Source organism: Acanthaster planci, linkage group LG06 (genome assembly GCF_054643075.1).
Source record: "Acanthaster planci isolate LZ-2023a linkage group LG06, COTS_SCS, whole genome shotgun sequence".
Taxonomy (NCBI): domain Eukaryota; kingdom Metazoa; phylum Echinodermata; class Asteroidea; order Valvatida; family Acanthasteridae; genus Acanthaster; species Acanthaster planci.
Window position 1 is genome coordinate 11362691 of NC_141782.1, and position 19012 is coordinate 11381702.

At 41.0% G+C, this 19012-nt stretch overlaps 1 protein-coding gene across 8 annotated transcripts in view; it reads left to right on the forward strand.

Moving 5' to 3' along the window:
* LOC110988490 (uncharacterized) overlaps positions 1-19012 on the forward strand; it is a 76205-nt gene that overhangs the window by 46337 nt on the left and 10856 nt on the right. For 5 of the 8 annotated variants that reach the window (XM_087137645.1, XM_087137648.1, XM_087137642.1 and 2 more), the window contains 18 exons: positions 970-1083; positions 1490-1612; positions 2257-2379; positions 2973-3107; positions 3730-3852; positions 4569-4694; positions 5147-5281; positions 5432-5599; positions 6495-6650; positions 7058-7177; positions 8654-8899; positions 10032-10289; positions 11767-12024; positions 13322-13579; positions 15204-15461; positions 16217-16459; positions 17228-17485; positions 18274-18531. In XM_087137645.1, coding sequence (XP_086993771.1) covers positions 970-1083; positions 1490-1612; positions 2257-2379; positions 2973-3107; positions 3730-3852; positions 4569-4694; positions 5147-5281; positions 5432-5599; positions 6495-6650; positions 7058-7177; positions 8654-8899; positions 10032-10289; positions 11767-12024; positions 13322-13579; positions 15204-15461; positions 16217-16459; positions 17228-17485; positions 18274-18531 — 3360 coding nt within the window. The remainder of the gene's footprint in view (positions 1-969; positions 1084-1489; positions 1613-2256; positions 2380-2972; positions 3108-3729; positions 3853-4568; positions 4695-5146; positions 5282-5431; positions 5600-6494; positions 6651-7057; positions 7178-8653; positions 8900-10031; positions 10290-11766; positions 12025-13321; positions 13580-15203; positions 15462-16216; positions 16460-17227; positions 17486-18273; positions 18532-19012) is intronic. The other 3 variants (XM_087137643.1, XM_087137646.1, XM_087137647.1) reach the window with 3 other exon arrangements.

The window sequence follows — 19012 nt, forward strand, 5'->3', positions numbered from 1 at the left end:
CGGTCCCAGTCTGCCACAGGAAGTAAAGCATTGCAGCAATGGATATTTCTATAGCTTTATACTCTTACTAAATGAATTAAATTTATTTGAAATCTCTTTTCGGTTAAATGCATTGGAAAGTGCAGTTATTAAAACATGAAAAAATTTTGTCCATGCTTTCCTGGACAGTGTGGGCGCTCTTGCTGTGATGTCATGTGAGGAAGACGTGTTTTAGTGTATAGGTTTTTCTGTTCAAAATATGAACCCAGAAATTACTGATTTAAAATATTCTTAGAAAGATTTTGTGCTTGCTAAATGCTATGTACTGTACTTACACAACAACAAATCACTAAAGAAAAGAAGATTTGGACCAGTAAAATCTGGAAAATGTTAAGCCCCTTTTCGTGCATAAACCAACTACATTTTAGTTCTTTTCCCGAAATGATATCTCAGTTTTCTTCATGACTATGAAAATATTCATTAGCATAAAAACCAGAAAGGAAGCAAAATGCTGTCTAAAACAGTGAAACAAAATTGAATGTGAGGCTAACTGAGACATAAAGGTGTGCAATTTAAATTTCAAATGTTGAATTACAGCTACCCTATTTTGCAGACACATAATGTAACCATAATAGACGAATGTTGCTGTTGAACGTATGGTAATGGTCTTTATGACAATCTGCATTTCTAAAAAATATTTGGAACGTTATAAGGACAATTTATAACAACCTTTTTAAGAAATACCGAAACTGTTGTAACAGATAATGTTGGGTCCTAACATTTTTAACTCAGTTTGACTACATTAAATTAGAATGCTGTTATGGCAACATGCCCTAGACAGCGAGAAAACTCCATATGGGTTTTGTTGCTAAAACAATATACAAGAACATTATTGCAATGCGTTACCAACATTATCACAGTGTTTCAGGGGTATGAATGTTTTTGTTTGCCAGGTTTCTATGTTTCCATTGTCTGTGTTTTCCTTTGTAGTGAATCCTTGCGACACCCAACAGTGCCAAAATGGTGGGATGTGTGTCCCTAGTTCGCTGGAGGCAATTCGCTGCGTCTGCCCAGCTTGTTACTCGGGAGATCGCTGTCAGATTTGTGGGTTTGAGGTTTAAGCTTTTTGCCTTCTTACTACGTCATTATTGAGCTGATCTTGCCCAGCCACCTCTGATATCATCACCTGTAGGATCCTACAACATGAGTCTGTAGACCATTTTTCTAGTCATCTTGTTTTGTTAAAGAAAGAGCAAATTGAACTCTCTGTTTGCATGTAACACTCACTTTACCAGCCTGATGGTAAGGAACTTCATGCGGATGAAAATGTTGAAGGTTCCTCTTGATTTGCATGATTCTTTAAGAACTTGAACTTAAAAGTGGCTCTAGCAACTTCTGACTCGTATTGTGAAGTTTGGGTCACGCCTCTGAATCTTCCCCGACAGCATCCTTCATCCTCGTCAAACCTGGGTAATTTGATTTCTTTGGGTCTTTCTCCAAATTTCAATAGTCGCCGATGCCTGCCAGTCCAACTCTTGCCAGAATGGTGCTCAGTGTGTAGCTGTGGCAGGGTCCTGCACGGCTTACGAATGCCAGTGCACAGGATGTTTCACCGGAACGTTCTGTACAGAAGGTGAGGCTCTGAGGTCAACGTTCATCCCAGCAGGTGCAGAACTACAGTGTATATAACCTGGAGAAAACCTGGGAAAGTGTGACTTTTGAGAAACAGCAGTATCTGCTGTCAGTGGCACCATCAACTTTGCTTAATACTCTTTTGTTCTCAGTTGTTGAGCCGTGAAAAAGTTTGTGTTTTTATTTTTTTTAATAAAAAAATGGGTGTGCCTAAGATGTTTTGATGAAAAGATAGGTATCCATTGCTCCCTGCATTGCTCAGGAAACTGAAATAGAGAAAATGGTCCACTTCGTTTAAGTAAAACTCATCAAGTTGCAAAAAATATGTCACTTATTTTCGATTTGAAGTATTCTCAGCCATTGGTTTTAGCATAAAGCCTTCAAAGAGCTAGGAGAAATCAAATTGCAAATGTCAAATAATGCACTATTAGAAATGCTAAATTTTTTCTTAATTTTTCCTCTCGGCCTAAGTAACAAAGGTTCTGGCCAATAAGATATAAATACAAATCAATATTTTCTCTATTTTATTAAATTTTTGGACTCTCCTGTTTGCTGTTCCCGAAGTTTCAAATTAGAAAATGTGTGAGTATTTAGTGCCTATGGTTTGAATTAACAGTATATCCGTACATTTTATTAATTCACCAGCTTCAAGCAGCTGCGCCAACCACCAATGCAATAATGGCGCTGTGTGCACTGTCAACACCAACAACTGCCTAGAGTACATTTGCAACTGTCCTCCATGCTTCCAGGGGCAATTTTGTGAACTGGGTGAGAGAACAGTCCGGATGATGGACCGAGTCTTGGGACTTTACCGGAGCTTGATCAGACCAGAATTATTTTTGACAAAAGACCTCTGCACTGATTACATTGCACTCTTTTTTAACATGTGCTTCCTCATGGTGCTACTTTAGGAGTGTGGACCTCCTCAGGCTGCACGGAAAAGGGTACAATTAAACAAAGTGTGATATCATCAGTACATAGGCCTATTTCTCATTCATGTCATAAAATGTTTGCCGCACCCCCAAAGTATTTATTTGTTTCATAAGGTGTACTCACCTCGAGGCACAAATCTTGTGAAGGGTAAAGAGCTTTTGATCATAGCAATGTATTTGTGAATTTGTACCAGCTTTCCAAGCAGCAGTTGAAGTAAAAAATATTATATTTCAAAACTGTTCCCACTGTATACAAAAATTTAAAGTAAAGTTGAAATGAAGATTTAGTTTTCTAAAAGGCCCAACAATCATAGCACAGAATGGTAGAATATATGCCCTGTCTTGTGGCCTGATAGCGTGATTCCTCCCTGGATACTTCATGGGCACTTCATACATCCAGTAATTTCTTCTTTTTTTTATCACCGTTAGCCATTAATCCCTGCCAGAATCACAACTGTCAAAACGGTGGACAGTGTCAGCCAACCGTTTCCAACTCGGAATTCTCCTGCACGGAGTACAGGTGCCAGTGCCCGCCTTGCTTCATTGGAGCATTCTGTACTCAACGTAAGTCTCGGAGGAATGAAGTTCTTTGTTTGTTTTTCGTTTTAGAATAAAAGCATTCCTGGCCATAAAGTTAATGCATGCCTCTCGTTTAGGTTATCTGCAGAACTATAGCTGGTTGGAATGTAGCTCACTGTTTGGTCGACTCCTCTTAAAGACTATCACAAGACCATCCCAAACCAAGTCCAAGACCACCAGTCTGAATTCACAAACTATTCAAGTGACCTCCAACATGAGCGTTGTTTTGTCATTGTTAAGCCCGTTACTCATGACTGATCTTGTTGGCACTTGTGTGTATGCAGTACTGTAAAAAAAAATTGTACTGAACTGTGATGGGCCTATGCTAAAAGTATAGGAATAAAGGGTTACCCTACTGAAGTTCAGCACGGGTACCTGAGCATTTGTAAAAGAAGTCTAAATTCAAAGAAAAAAAGGAAACACCAAACATGGGAGATGCATTCAAATGGCCAATTTTGTCTTTCCCAAATTGCTTGTCAATAAACTTTAAATTCTAATATCTCTCATTTTCTTCATCTAAAGATTTACTCAGTGATCTGTTCCAATACTCGGCCCTTCTGCCAATGCACCACAATGTTTGTCTCTGTCGTTTTTTAATCTCTCACAGCCCGCGATCCCTGTCAGCCCAATCCCTGCAGCAATGGGGGTCAGTGTTCGGCTCTCTCTACCTCCTGTTTCTCCTACTCCTGCCAGTGCGTAGGCTGCTTCACTGGCTACAACTGCCAAGTGGGTAAGTCTTGCAGCTTCCCTTGTCATCCTGTCCGTCAAAACTTTTTTATGAATCGTCCATGAGGCTGTTGGTTGCTTCGACATAGTACCTTTGAACCTTACACCAATAACAAGGTGCTAGGCTGTACATGTGTAGACGTTCTCTGCCGAAGCCTGAGTTCATAGTTTATATATTCTAAATTTTGAAAACAGATTTTTAAAGTTGGAAAGGAATTGATGTGAAAACGTATTGATTAATTATATTCTGACATAAGTGGACATTAATTATAATCTGGCATAACCACTATTTAAAAATGTTAGCATTTACATCAGATTCATCCTTTTTGCAGGCAAAGAGAGTACTCCTTTGTGACCCACTCTGTGAAAACGAGTCTTAAGTTGCGAGAGCAACTTTAGAATAAGAAGTCCCTTAGAATAATTTTGCACAGTGTAAATTGATAGGAACCCATAGCATTTTTCACCATGGAGTATCCACTTTCATCAGGATGCCAAACTGAGGGATACGTCAAAACAAAAAACTCAATTTTCTCTTTCCAATACAAATGAAAACTCAAAAAGTGGCTCTGGCAACTTAAGACTCATTTTCACAGAGTGGGTCACATATTTTCATTGCGTAAATAGAATAGAATAAAAAATGGCTTTTCTGACATCACTCCTATTTCTGTATAGGAATACTGTATTTTTCTTATTTACAATTCTTGTTTTATCGTCTATCAGCTATTTCTTCGCCTTGTCAAACTAATCCTTGCTTGAACGGTGGGCAATGTTCAGTAGTTGTTGGAGCCTGTACAACGTACACATGTAACTGTCCAGCTGGGTTTAACGGAGTCAACTGCGAGAATGGTAAGTGGAAAACTTTGAAGCCTGCCCATCTTGTTATTCCTGTTAAGTTTTTTTCACAAGCAGTGTTTTTTTCCGCACAGCAACTTAGAGTAACCCAGTTAAAAAGTCCTAAGTTGGTTAACATCTCATCTTCCAAGTTGGCCCTGTTTTTCCTTGTTTGTGTTGACATGTTCATCATGTTAATTGAATAATCCAATTACCAAAATCAGAAACCGTGACTGCATTGGTAACAGCCTTGTAGGATGTATGTGCTAAAAGACTCTTCATCCGATGTGATGGTCTGACCTTGCCCAAACACCCAGACCTCAGGTTAAATAACAAAGGGGCTTGAGTGTGTTGTGCTGAGTGGGAGTTGTCTATTATGTGTTTGTTTTGATGTAACCTTAGGCTGGGAGACTAACATAATGTGAATACCGTTTGTCGTAAACTTCTTCTTTGTTTCCTGCCTGCAGTGGTGACAGTCAATCCGAATGCTTGTAACAGCTTCCCCTGCCAGAATGATGGTACCTGTCTCACTATGGATGGTGCTTACTACATCTGTCTCTGCCCCAATCAGTACGTTGGCCTCAACTGCCAGTACTTCCAAGGTACAGTGACACAAAGTCTTCATTTTTTCTCCTCAATTTTTAATTCGAATATTTTGGGATTTGGAGCATTAGTGGGAAGCACTCCTAGTAGGAAGTACTGAGCGCTGTATACACAAGAAAATGAATTTGTTTTTTCCCGACCCTGGTTAGCGACCACACCTGGTTCGATAGACGCTTGTGCAACATCACCATGCCAAAATGGTGCCAGATGCATCAACAGCTACAACAGCATCAGCAATATCATCTTTGGCAACTCCCAGACCTACACCTGCGTTTGTACGGACGGATTCACAGGTGCAAACTGCGGATCGCTAACAGGTAATGGAATGATGCTTTAATCGCTGCATGTGCACTGTGTCAGAATGGTAGGCAGCACCGTGGGGGATACAAGCAATTTACACAAATCGATGTTCAGTGTTGCATCCACGGGCTGGATGCAGCTCGAGATGCGATGTCACAAATTTGCTCTCTGTAGACTGCATGCTGAACCACCCTTTCGCTGATAACGAAGAGAGAGGCCGGACCATTGTCAATTTGTGTTGCTGCTGTGCACTTGGCGCCCACACAAACATCCTTTGGCTTTGCATTAGATGCTAATTTATAATTTCCAGGAGATTGTTTATAACTACGCCTGAGAGGAACACCATAATCTAGCTAGATGGTTGCATGAAAAAAAAAAAGAAGTAACGTTTTTGACAAAACCATTTGAAATTTTTAATTTTTGAAATTTGTGTTGACGTTGTAACTCAAAAAGGTATTTACGAATGGGAGAATAGGTGCTGATAGCATCCATCACCTTTGCCTCAGACACTATAAGCATCCAACCTCTTGATCCAAGCACGTATTTATACCCTTATTTGAAAAAGAATCTGTACCATACTGGCACAACAGAAGTGCACACACATGATGTCTCGGCCACAAGGTTCATTGTCACCAAGGCATGCAGTCCTTGTTTTGTGGAAGGATAACTCCTTGCTCACTTCCTTCAATTCTTAATAGACCAGGTGTTGCAGAACAATTCAAGTACCAACATATGATTTTTAAAAACAAATTTAACATCTTCGTGTTTGGGGAATTCGGCCCTCTAAATTTTACGCAAGATATCCTTGAATCTTAAAACCTGAATCCTTTGGTAAAAATCAAAGCTGCACAGGATTAACAGAAAGATTTTTTTTCTGCTAATGAACTGAACCCTGTGTCTGTCTACCCACAGTGAGCTTTCCCTTGCTCAACATCTGTCTGCTGGGAACCAAACCACCATGCCAGCGTGGGGCAACATGCTCCAATGCGTACCATAGCTATGACCAAGACGTTGATTATGTCTGCAACTGCCCTGTTGGATTTGTTGGTCACAACTGCGAACTCCAAGGTATTCACCCTGGGCAGGAGAGCCCCCTTATCGGTGAAAAAAGCCATGTTGGTCAGGAGTGTTCATTTTTTTGGTAGCGATGTGACTCCAGCACTTTTCATTTCATAGTCATTCGTGAACCAGCAATGCGCAGTGACTACCAAAGGAGCTTCTGTTGCTAGGAAAATTTCACTGTCGCCTGGTCCAACTCAGAGCCTGTAGACCCAAAGAAATTTGATGTAGAAAAATTTGTTTACTGTTGTTTTTTGAGGTTTTTCAACTGTAATATTTCGATTGTAAAGTATGCAGCCACAGTCTTGAAATTTCCAGAACGAAATTTCAGTTTTCTTTTCTCTATTGAGGCAAAATTTGTTCAGTTTTGTGTTGATTCTTATGCTAGTAAGGTCTTGTTCTTCATCCTATTTCAGTACCAGATCTGTGCTCCAGTGGACCCTGTCAAAATGGTGGCCAGTGTCAGGTCTTGCAGAACGCCTTCCTCTGCATTTGCCAGCCTGGATTCTCTGGCACAAGATGCGAAAACTCACAAGGTGGGTTGGCCTTTCAATCCCATTTGTTTTTACGTAGTGCACTATGGTCCCTCATTTTCTTACGGTTGAAAAAAACAGGAGGTAAACATTGATTTGCTTGTACTGCAAGCACTTTTTCATCTTGAGTTCTTGGTCACACTTTTCTCTTCATGTTGCAGTGGATAAGCCTAACTTAAAACCTCGTCATATTCAAAACTATCACCTACTGTTCACAGTAACATAAACAGATGGTGCTGTGAAGGGTTACGCTATAACTGACTTTGCTCTTTAGCATCACTCCAACCGATGTGTTGGTTTTGATTTTTCCAACAAACTACATTAATGCCAAGTTGCCAGACACACAAGAGCATTAAATTTTATGAAAATTGCTACAGAGCATCAACATCAATAGCCTACAGGCTATTAAAGGACATTTGACATTCTGCGCAGTCAGCGACATTTTGCACTTTCGTTCTGTGGCAGCCATTGCCTACTGCGATGTGGATGTGATGTTTTAGCACCATCAGGGACCTTGGCCTCAGAGCTGGTACTTTGAGTCCCTCAGGTGTTTAAACAAGATATCCAACATCACAGTAGTCAATGATCATTTTGTTCATGTTGGTCACTAAATTAATCAAACAAGAGTCTTTGTCCGTTGCAGCACAAAAAGTTGTATGACGTGCAGACCCAGTACATTGCAACATCCCTTTGTGTTGGTATTGCTTGACAGCAACATCTCTACGTCCGTATAAACCTCCTTGAGGATAATCTTCATGTTTAGAAACTTTGTACAAAGAAATTAACTTCAAACAAACCTCAACCATTGACCAATATTTCAGCGCTCCAACAGCTGATCCTATTATATACCTGCTGTTATTAAGGGAATAAATGTGTGCTTGGCTTGTCTTAACCATGCATTTAAAACCAGCTCAGTAGAATGGAAAGTCAGTGTATGATGGATTTCCAACAATTTTGTTCTAGAATTTTACTTTCATTTTCCCAAACTCCTATTCCGTTTTATGGTATACATCTTGTGCAAGTTGTCCAAAAGAATCTCCCTATATGGACTTGGCGTGTGCGAGGCAAGCCACGTGCAGTCGGACTCTTAACCAAGAATCAATTAAACTGTCTCATATCCAGGTGCCAGCATGTGATTTATGCAGCAGGCATTATCACTTCTCGGCGGGCATTATCAAATGTTTATATACGGTCAAGTTGCATAGGGACACTGTCTGAGGTATTTATGAATAGAGTTTATTAATATCAAGAGTACATAGAAGAAAGTAGCAGAGGTACAGGTGACTAATCTGGTCCCTGAGTTTTGGTTTAGGCTTTGGGGCTGACTAGTTACTGATATCATATTGTGATATCACTAACTCATGAAATCCAACGGTGAATGCAATACCTGTTTTTATTACCCAATCATATGATCACCTGGGGCCATTAAAATACCCTATACAAGACAGAGGTTTAACCAACTCGTCTTTGGGTTTGCAGTGGACACCCAGCCGCCAGTCATCATCAACTGCCCCAATGACATCTCCCAAACCACTCCCAACCCCAATGGCCAGGCAGTGTTCTGGACTCCCCCCACTGCCACAGACAACGCCGGCGTGCCGACCATCTTCTATCAGTCCCACAGCCCAGGCAGCCAGTTTGCAGCTGGAGCCACCCTTGTCAGCTACATTTTCGTGGACAGCTCGTTCAACTTTGACGTCTGCCAGTTTTACGTCTTTCTCATGAGTAAGTAACTCTCGCCACAATGAAAACAATATCATTAAGGGGCAGCCTATCAAATGGAAATTCTTAAATCTCACTAAATCCTGAACTCATGCAAACAACTAGTCAGACACATATGTTCCATGATGAAAACCTCTCCAAGACCAAAGACTAAAACCCTAGCAGTCCGACAGTTTTCGACTGAGATTGTTTTCTTGGTTGAAATATGTTGAAATAAATTTCAGTGGCGTACGCATACATATAATAGAAAGATATTCTTCAAGTGTCCAAAAACTTTCTGCAAATAGGACGGTGACATACGATGAAAATGTATTACCCTGCTGTCTGGCGCATGTAAAAATCTAAGCATTTTGCTTCTTTCATTCTGACTTCCTTGTGAGGAGGTTAGACAGATTTTGAAACTGCAGAATCAGTCAAATTTGCCTTGAGTGAAATAACTTTCAAACTTTCAGGTATTCTTCTGAAACTAGCAACATTGTAAAGTTAACTTCAGGACGAATTGCATACATAGACATCACTAATTTTTCCATACAGTAATATATCCATCTTCAGAATGCAAGCCGCTCTGAGCAGAACAAAAGAAGGCGCGTGTTTTTTTTTGGTACTCACGGCGTAGGTGCGCCATGAGGCATGCAAGTATATGCGTGTTTGACGCGGAGCTGACGCTGAGTATGTTTGTAACCACCTGTCTTTCTTTCGCCGTTTGGGGGTGCACTTCAGCCCGGGGCGGACGACGTGTCCAAAAGGCCAAGTTCAGTAGGAAAATATTAAGGCTTCTAATACCAGTCTCATAGGGTTTGTGCACGAGGTAATCAAGTGGTGTCAGGGTACGGAACTCTTCCTTTAAAAAAATGGAGACAGAAAGCTTAAGCTCCAATCTCAAGGCATCCATGTCCAGTTTTAAGTCAAAGTAGCCATTCTTTGTTGTTCTGATGGAGACAAGGGATGCTTTATCTAATTTCTCATTAGCAAACTGGCATGTGCCGCTACACATTAGCAAACAAAATTTGAAACTGAAGCACGGAGTTGATTTTGTAAATCCATTTGACAATGTAGAAACGTGCTCTTAAGGGGCCAACATTTCACTGTAAAACGCGAGTGTTGAATTATTTTTTTTTTCTGCTTTACAACATAGCGGCCAGTGTTGACACTGTTGCCCCAATTATAACTGGCTGTCCCTTCGGTCAGACGGTCAATGCTCCTGCTGGATCCACCACAGCCATCGCCGGGTGGATCGAACCCACAGCCACAGACAACTCGGGTCAGCAGCCACAGCAAACCAGGTCCCACGGTCCTGGCACGGCTTTCCAGCTTGGCTACACTGAAGTAAGGTACACATTCAGAGATGCAACGGGGAACCAGGCCACTTGCTCATTCCTGATCAACGTCGTAGGTGGGTAAAGGTCGTCACCGCCTCCGTGAACTAACACTCAGCTGCTGGTTGGGTACACTTCATGAACACCATGCAATGAGTAATTTTGGCTCTGCAAACTGACTTTATAGTATGTATGCACTCTGTGCATTTTCGTATATAATGTAAAGATTTTAGTTTTTACCATCTTACATGCGAGCACGTTATGGTTGTGCAGTTCAGAGAAAAATTCTTGAAAGGTGCAGTCCCACATATGCAGCTGTTCATAACTGGCAAAATTATTGAAAAGCATATGTGATTTAAAGATAGTTGTGGGATAATTTTTGTGGGAAAGCTGTCATTTAAAGAAAGTTACAAAAGAAAGCCATTCTCAACAGTTTGTCTGAAGATGTTTTTTGGGGAATTGCTTTTAGAAGTTCATTTTAAAATTTGACATGATGTGCACATGCATTCAATTACTATAATGCACTGGTTCAGTTTGCAATATCTCATATCTACTGTCGGCTGAATGAAAGCATGCCCCAGACACTGAGTTGGGGCACAATTCAAAACATTACTCGAAACCTGTTGATTCAAATCAATTCTAGAATTTTTTTGGGGGGGGAATATATAGCATTCACTGAGCTCAGACTTCATAGTATAAGTTTTAAAGCACCATTCAGTAGAGTTTGAACACTCACATTGCCGCAGACAGACATAATGCACAAATGATGGACTTTACCTTTAACAGGTAGATATGAATTCTCTCCATCACTGTATTTATAGGATATAGTTATTACTTAACTAAAAATTGTTATGACTTCAAAATTAAGAACAGTTTCAGTTGTTGAAAACCAAAGTGACGAGTTGTGCACAGATGTAAAACTTTGTGTCAGTTTGTGATGTCAGTGATAAAGTATTAGTCAAATACAGCCTTCATTAGCCTGTTATGCAGTAATAGTTGTAGTCATACAAGTCTTTAAAAATCACGAGTCATAAGCCTATCACAGGTAATAAAATTGACAATTATTTAGGTAAGCTATGGCAAGGGCACTGCTTTTTTGCATAATTAATCCATTGTTTCATTCTTTGGAGTTTGCCTTTGTGATTCTGACTTGTAGTTGACTGCATTGCATTGCATTGCATCCACTGGAGCTGGGAATGTTCACGATTAGTTTTGACTTTTGTAAATGGGAAAAGAATGCTCCGATTTTTGGCATGGCCAGTTTTTAAGTAAGGTTCAAATCCCACCTGTGCTGACACATGCATTGAGTTTTTAATCTTTGTCCAGTTTCATCAGATTCATTGTATCCTGGCATATTTCTCCCTCCTACAACTGCACTCTGTCCCTTGTCTGTTAACCATGGGTGTTGTCAGAAAAAATTCAGTGGCTTGATGTCTGGAAGGACTTGTCTGTTTCACTTCCAAGATGGAAGTGAGAACGGTAAGAACCCTCCCTTTGACCTATCACAATAAGATGAGCATAAAAAATAGTAAAATTTGGTCAACTCTACCCCAGGTCAGGATACAAGCAGCGTGAACGTTGTCAACTGCCCCTCCCAAGGGGTGACTGTCACGGCCCCCCAGGGTGCCACCCAAGCCGCTGTCACCTGGACAGAGCCCACTGCCACGGATAACTTTGGTCAACTGATAACAAACGTCATACGCTCTCACCAGCCAGGCCAACTTTTCAACACTGGTCCGACCCAGGTCACCTACCAGTTCACTGCTAATTCTGGGAGCCAGGGTGTTTGCCGTTTCACAGTGACTGTCATCGGTGAGAACAGATCCTTACAACTATCATGATGAAATCTAAGGGCCAAAAGTGTACATTCCAGGAGGTAACATGCTATGCACTTTGTGCCTATCTGTATTTGGTGTTCCCACATCCATTTCCAGTCGTAGTGAGGATGAGGAAACTGAAGCCTGGGTCTGGAATGGGAATTGATGACTGTGACTTTTTTTCCCACAGCATGCCCATTAATTAACCACTACCAGCCGGGGACTCCGAAATCAGAGCTGTATGGTTTATATGTGTGGCCGGGGTCTCCGAACTCGGACAAAGGAAACAGGGCCCTGTAACAAAAGACCGTACTCCGAACAAAAGACCAGGCTGCTGGGCATGACCAGCATTTTTCACTCTCAAAAGTGGTGATAATCCAGCGTTATTTTGAAACTGTGTACCAGGGTTTGGGGTATTTAGAGCAAGCGGATTACCACCGGGGACAAAAGCTCTCCACCACCAGAGCGATTAGCCACACAGCACCGCTGCATGCTAATCTGGCCCCTATTGAAAAGAGGTCAGCAGTGCACTGAGCCAGGTTCGTGAACAAAAGACAGTTGTATAACACCGCACAATCTGGGCTCTGTTTACAAGGCTGCAGGCCTGGCTGAAATATTCGGGCGTCAATGAAGGTCACCTGTCAACTTACAGTAGTGCCTGAAGATTACTCCGTGCGGCTATAAACGACTGTTAAATGGAATGAGGAATTGTTGAAGGATTTTGAAAACGGAAAAAATGATAGTCATGCCGGCCCAGCATCCTCAACGTTGAAAAATGCCCCGGCCCGAAGTGGTTAAAAAAAACTTGAAGCCATGGGCCAAAATGCCCAATTCAGACCCTGCATTCTCTCCTCTGTGTGCACTTGACCTCTCGTATGCGTGTTGTTTCTCAGGATTTTTCCAGATTTCTGCATTACTGACTTCAAAATTGTATGTTTTAAATGTGTGATCATTCGGATGTTGCTACTTTTTGGCATTTGATTAGCAACATTACAAGTGCAAAATGCACATTATCATAGCAGTTTTGAAGGGAACTCATGCGTTGTTAGCTATTGAAGGCCTAGAAACTCCATCCCCCAATCACACCCTTGATTTCATGCTGATTTGCTCTTTCAGTCCATACCTTATCCCTCATATCTCACCCCTCATCTCCTTTATTCCTCTCTTCTCTCTGTGGGTTTCCGTCTTTAACTTGATAGCCACGGTGCAGTGGGTACTTTTTGCAAATCCTTGGTTCTTTTTCCAGAACTCATATAATGACAATAAATATGATTTGTTCAATTTCATTCTAGGTCAGGGTACAAGTGGTGTTAACATTGCCAACTGCCCTACCCAAGATGTGACTGGCACTGCCGCTCAGGGTGCTAACCAAGCCACTGTCACCTGGATACGGCCCACAGCCACGGACAACTTCGGTCAACTAATTACAAATGTGGCCCAATCCCACCAGCCAGGCCAACTGTTCAACATTGGTCAGACCGTGGTCACTTATGTGTTCACCTCCAGTTCTGGGAGCCAGGGTGTTTGCCAATTTACAGTGATTGTCAGTGGTAAGAACAGATCCCATATCCTATCATGGTAAAATTAAAAACAAACCTGTATATTCAAGAAAGTGGCATGATATCCCTTTGCCTTTCCAGTTTCAGTGTTAGTAAGGATGTGGAATCCTAGCCTGTGTCGGTAAAGGCATTGGTTTTCCACAGCATGCCCCTTTGAAAAAATTTGAAACCCTAGACATGAAATGTCCAATTAAGACATTGCTTTCTTTCCAGTTAGAGAACTCATCTAATGTGTGTCCAAGGTTTCATCCATTTTTTTTATAATTTGTCATGTCTGAGGATTTTCAAGATTTTAGGATTTTAGACTCCAGAATCATAGATTTTAAAGGCATAGTCATCCAGGTGTTGTTTCTTTTCAGCATCTTGATTGTACAAAACAAGACCAGATTCATAGAATCACAGCAAGGTATGAGAGAACTCATGCCTTGTTAACTATGAAACATTCAGAAAAGTCAGAGCACATGTAACCTGGAAAAAAGACACACAATGGGGGAACTCGCGAAAACCAACATGAATCAGGGATCAAAAGGAAGAGTCGCAGGATATTCTCAAAAAGAAATGACAAAGGAAGATCAAATTTGATTTCAACAAGCAAAGAACAAGAAAAAAATTTATTTCACTGTGAACAGAGTAGAAAAAAATCCAAAACAAACCTCTGAATTAGAACCAGTGATTTTGGCTGAGTTTCTTAAATGTATGGACTAGGAAATGTACTCAACTCGTAACCAATTAACTTAAACCAACAGTACTGCTTAAACCAAGACAAACGTCAACCAGAACCAACACAGACTTAAATTATTGACCAACACCGACTTAAATTATTAACCAACACCGACTTAAATTATTAACGGACACGGACTTAAGTTATTAACCAACACGGACTTAAATTATTAACCAATACCGACTTAAATTATTAGCCAATACCGACTTAAATTATTAGCCAACACAGCACTAGTAAATAGTCGCAAAATTAAAGCAATCAAGCAAGAAACCAAGTTCACAGCAGACCAAAGCTGAAGGCAGAAGTTGCTTAGTAAAAAAAAGAGCTGTTAATGTGGATGCTGCGGTCTCTCTTGCTGCCGGTCCGCATCTGACTATATCTAAGGAACTCACATGCATCAGGTCTTGTGCAATAGGGCATGACAGGATATTTACTCTGGGGATTATTTTGGAAAGGGGGGGAACCACTCCTAGCAAATTCAGGGCAAGCTAACAAGAAATTCAATGTTAAAAGCAGGGGGACAACTCCTATATACAAGCAGGTAAGCAAAAACAACTAAGTGAAAAGAGTCCCCTCTACACACAGTATGCTAATCTATTGATTGTTACAACCCTCAGCTGAAAGTGTGATGGGTTTGACTTCATCCCTTAATCGCACCAATGGTTTCATGCCAGTTTTCCTTTCAGCCCAAGGCTAATTCCTTTGATTTTTCCTATCATAATCGGGATAATTACCTGTCATCTCTGTGAGCAAGGGTTTCTTCCTGTCTTCTCTCTATAGATTTCTCCTTTGGTTTACCATCCACAGTGCAGTGGGTACTTTTTGCCAATCCTTGGTTCTTTTTCCAGAACTCATATAATGACAATAAATATGATTTGTTCAATTTCATTCCAGGTCAGGGTACAAGTGGTGTTAACATTGCCAACTGCCCTACCCAAGATGTGACTGGCACTGCCGCTCAGGGTGCTAACCAAGCCACTGTCACCTGGATACAGCCCACAGCCACGGACAACTTCGGTCAACTAATTACAAATGTGGCCCAATCCCACCAGCCAGGCCAACTGTTCAACATTGGTCAGACCGTGGTCACTTATGTGTTCACTGCCAGTTCTGGGAGCCAGGGTGTTTGCCAATTTACAGTGATTGTCAGTGGTAAGAACAGATCCCATATCCTATCATGGTGAAATTAAAAACAAACCTGTATATTCAAGAAAGTGGCATGATATCCCTTTGCCTTTCCAGTTTCGGTGTTAGTAAGGATGTGGAATCCTAGCCTGTGTCGGTAATAGGCATTGGTTTTTCCACAGCATGCCCCTTTGAAAAAATTTGAAACCCTAGACATGAAATGTCCAATTAAGACATTGCTTTCTTTCCAGTTAGAGAACTCATCTAATGTGTGTCCAAGGTTTCATCCATTTTTTTTTATAATTTGTCATTTCTGAGGATTTTCAAGATTTTAGAATTTTGGACTCCAGAATCATAGATTTTAAAGGCATAGTCATCCAGGTGTTGTTACTTTTCAGCATCTTGATTGTAGAAAAACAAGGCAAGATTCATAGAATCACAGCAAGGTATGAGAGAACTCATGCCTTGTTAACTATGAAACATTCAGAAAAGTCAGAGCACAGTATGCTAATCTATTGATTGTTACAACCTTCAGCTGAAAGTGTGATGGGTTTGACTTCATCCCTTAATCGCACCAATGGTTTCATGCCAGTTTTCCTTTCAGCCCAAGGCTAATTCCTTTTATTTTTCCTATCATAATCGGGTTAATTTAGCTCTCATCTCTGTGAGCCTTGGTTTTTTCCTGTATTCTCTCTATAGATTTCTCCTTTGGTTTACCATCCACAGTGCAGTGGGTACTTTTCAAGGATGATCATAATATGATTTGTTCATTTTCATTCCAGGTATTAACATTGCCAACTGCCCTACCCAAGAGGTGACTGGCACTGCCGCTCAGGGTGCTAACCAAGCTGCTGTCACCTGGACAGAGCCCACAGCCACAGACAACTTCGGTCAACTAATCACAAATGTCGTCCAATCCCACCAGCCCGGCCAACTGTTCAACATTGGTCAGACCCAGGTCACTTACGTGTTCACCACCAGTACTGGAAGCCAGGGTGTTTGCCAATTTACAGTGGATGTCAGTGGTAAGAACAGATCCCATATCCTATCATGGTGAAATTAAAAACAAACCTGTATATTCAAGGAAGTGGCATGATATCCCTTTGCCTTTCCAGTTTCGGTGTTAGTAAGGATGTGGAATCCTAGCCTGTGTCGGTAATAGGCATTGGTTTTTCCACAGCATGCCCCTTTGAAAATATTTGAAACCCTAGACATGAAATGTCCAATTAAGACATTGCTTTCTTTCCAGTTAGAGAACTCATCTAATGTGTGTCCAAGGTTTCATCCATTTTGAGGATTTTCAAGATTTTAGGATTTTGGACTTCAGAATCATAGATTTTAAAGGCATAGTCATCCAGGTGTTGCTACTTTTCAGCATCTTGATTGTAGAAAAACAAGGCCAGATTCATAGAATCATAGCAAGGTATGAGAGAACTCATGCCTTGTTAACTATGAAACATTCAGAAAAGTCAGAGCACAGTATGCTAATCTATTGATTGTTGCAACTGTCAGCCTAAAGTTTGATGGGTTTGACTTCATCCCTTAATCACACCAATGGTTTCATGCCAGTTTTCCTTTCAGCCCAAGGCTAATTCCTTTGATTTTTCTCATCATAATCATGATGGCCAATTTACCTCTCATCTCCGTGAGCAAGGTTTCTTCTTGTCTTCTCTCTATAGATTTCTCCTTTGGTTTACCATCCACAGTGCAGTGGGTACTTTTTGGGAATCTTTGGTTCTTTTTCCAGAACTTATATAATGATAATAAATATGATTTGTTCAATTTCATTCCAGGTCAGGGTACAAGTGGTGTCAACATTGCCAACTGCCCTACCCAAGATGTGACTGGCACTGCCGCTCAGGGTGCTAACCAAGCCACTGTCACCTGGATACAGCCCACAGCCACGGACAACTTCGGTCAACTAATTACAAATGTGGCCCAATCCCACCAGCCAGGCCAACTGTTCAACATTGGTCAGACCGTGGTCACTTATGTGTTCACTGCCAGTTCTGGGAGCCAGGGTGTTTGCCAATTTACAGTGATTGTTAGTGGTAAGAACAGATCCCATATCCTATCATGGTGAAATTAAAAACAAACCTGTATATTCAAGAAAGTGGCATGATATCCCTTTGCCTTTCCAGTTTCGGTGTTAGTAAGGATGTGGAATCCTAGCCTGTGTCGGTAATAGGCATTGGTTTTTCCACAGCATGCCCCTTTGAAAAAATTTGAAACCCTAGACATGAAATGTCCAATTAAGACATTGCTTTCTTTCCAGTTAGAGAACTCATCTAATGTGTGTCCAAGGTTTCATCCATTTTTTTTATAATTTGTCATTTCTGAGGATTTTCAAGATTTTAGAATTTTGGACTCCAGAATCATAGATTTTAAAGGCATAGTCATCCAGGTGTTGATACTTTTCAGCATCTTGATTGTAGAAAAACAAGGCCAGATTCATAGAATCATAGCAAGGTATGAGAGAACTCATGCCTTGTTAACTATGAAACATTCAGAAAAGTCAGAGCACAGTATGCTAATCTATTGATTGTTGCAACTGTCAGCCTAAAGTTTGATGGGTTTGACTTCATCCCTTAATCACACCAATGGTTTCATGCCAGTTTTCCTTTCAGCCCAAGGCTAATTCCTTTGATTTTTCTCATCATAATCATGATGGCCAATTTACCTCTCATCTCCGTGAGCAAGGTTTCTTCCTGTCTTCTCTCTATAGATTTCTCCTTTGGTTTACCATCCACAGTGCAGTGGGTACTTTTTGGGAATCTTTGGTTCTTTTTCCAGAACTCATATAATGATAATAAATATGATTTGTTCAATTTCATTCCAGGTCAGGGTACAAGTGGTGTTAACATTGCCAACTGCCCTACCCAAGAGGTGACTGTCACGGTCCCCCAGGGTGCCAGCCAAGCCCCTGTCACCTGGACAGAGCCCACAGCCACGGACAGCTTCGGTCAACAAATCACAAACGTCGCCCAATCCCACCAGCTAGGCCAAGTGTTCAACATTGGTCGGACCGTGGTCACTTACTTGTTCACTGCCAGTTCTGGGAGCCAGGGTGTTTGCCAATTTACAGTAACCGTCAATGGTAAGAACAGTTACTTAGACCTTTAGTAAGCATTAAAGGATAGTAGCAGATTCCTGTGCCTTTTTATTTTATGTCTGTCTCCCCGATCCCTGTTTTGGTTAAGATGCATAATACACCTGCCTGTTTTCGCGTCATCCATCATGTAATCATATTGAAGTTGTAAATTTGCATATTGAGCCCTGGTTTGGGTCAAGTTCATTCCCGACAAGTATGAAGTCACTGTATGCTGTGTCCATTGTTTTGCAAGTAGCATGCCAAAGAAATTGAGTAGAGTTCTTAGTGAAATGTGATTGGCTGAGGGCTCTTGTTGTTAGTGGGTCCTCTCTTTGTGTGAAGCATATACCAAAGGTTCTTTTTCTCGTGAAAATAACAATAGATGCTACCCCACAAACCAACGTGTTACTTATTAGGTTTTGTTGTCTCGACTATATCTCTGTTCTGAACCTTTGTTGAATTCTCACGACAACACCTTAATTGATAG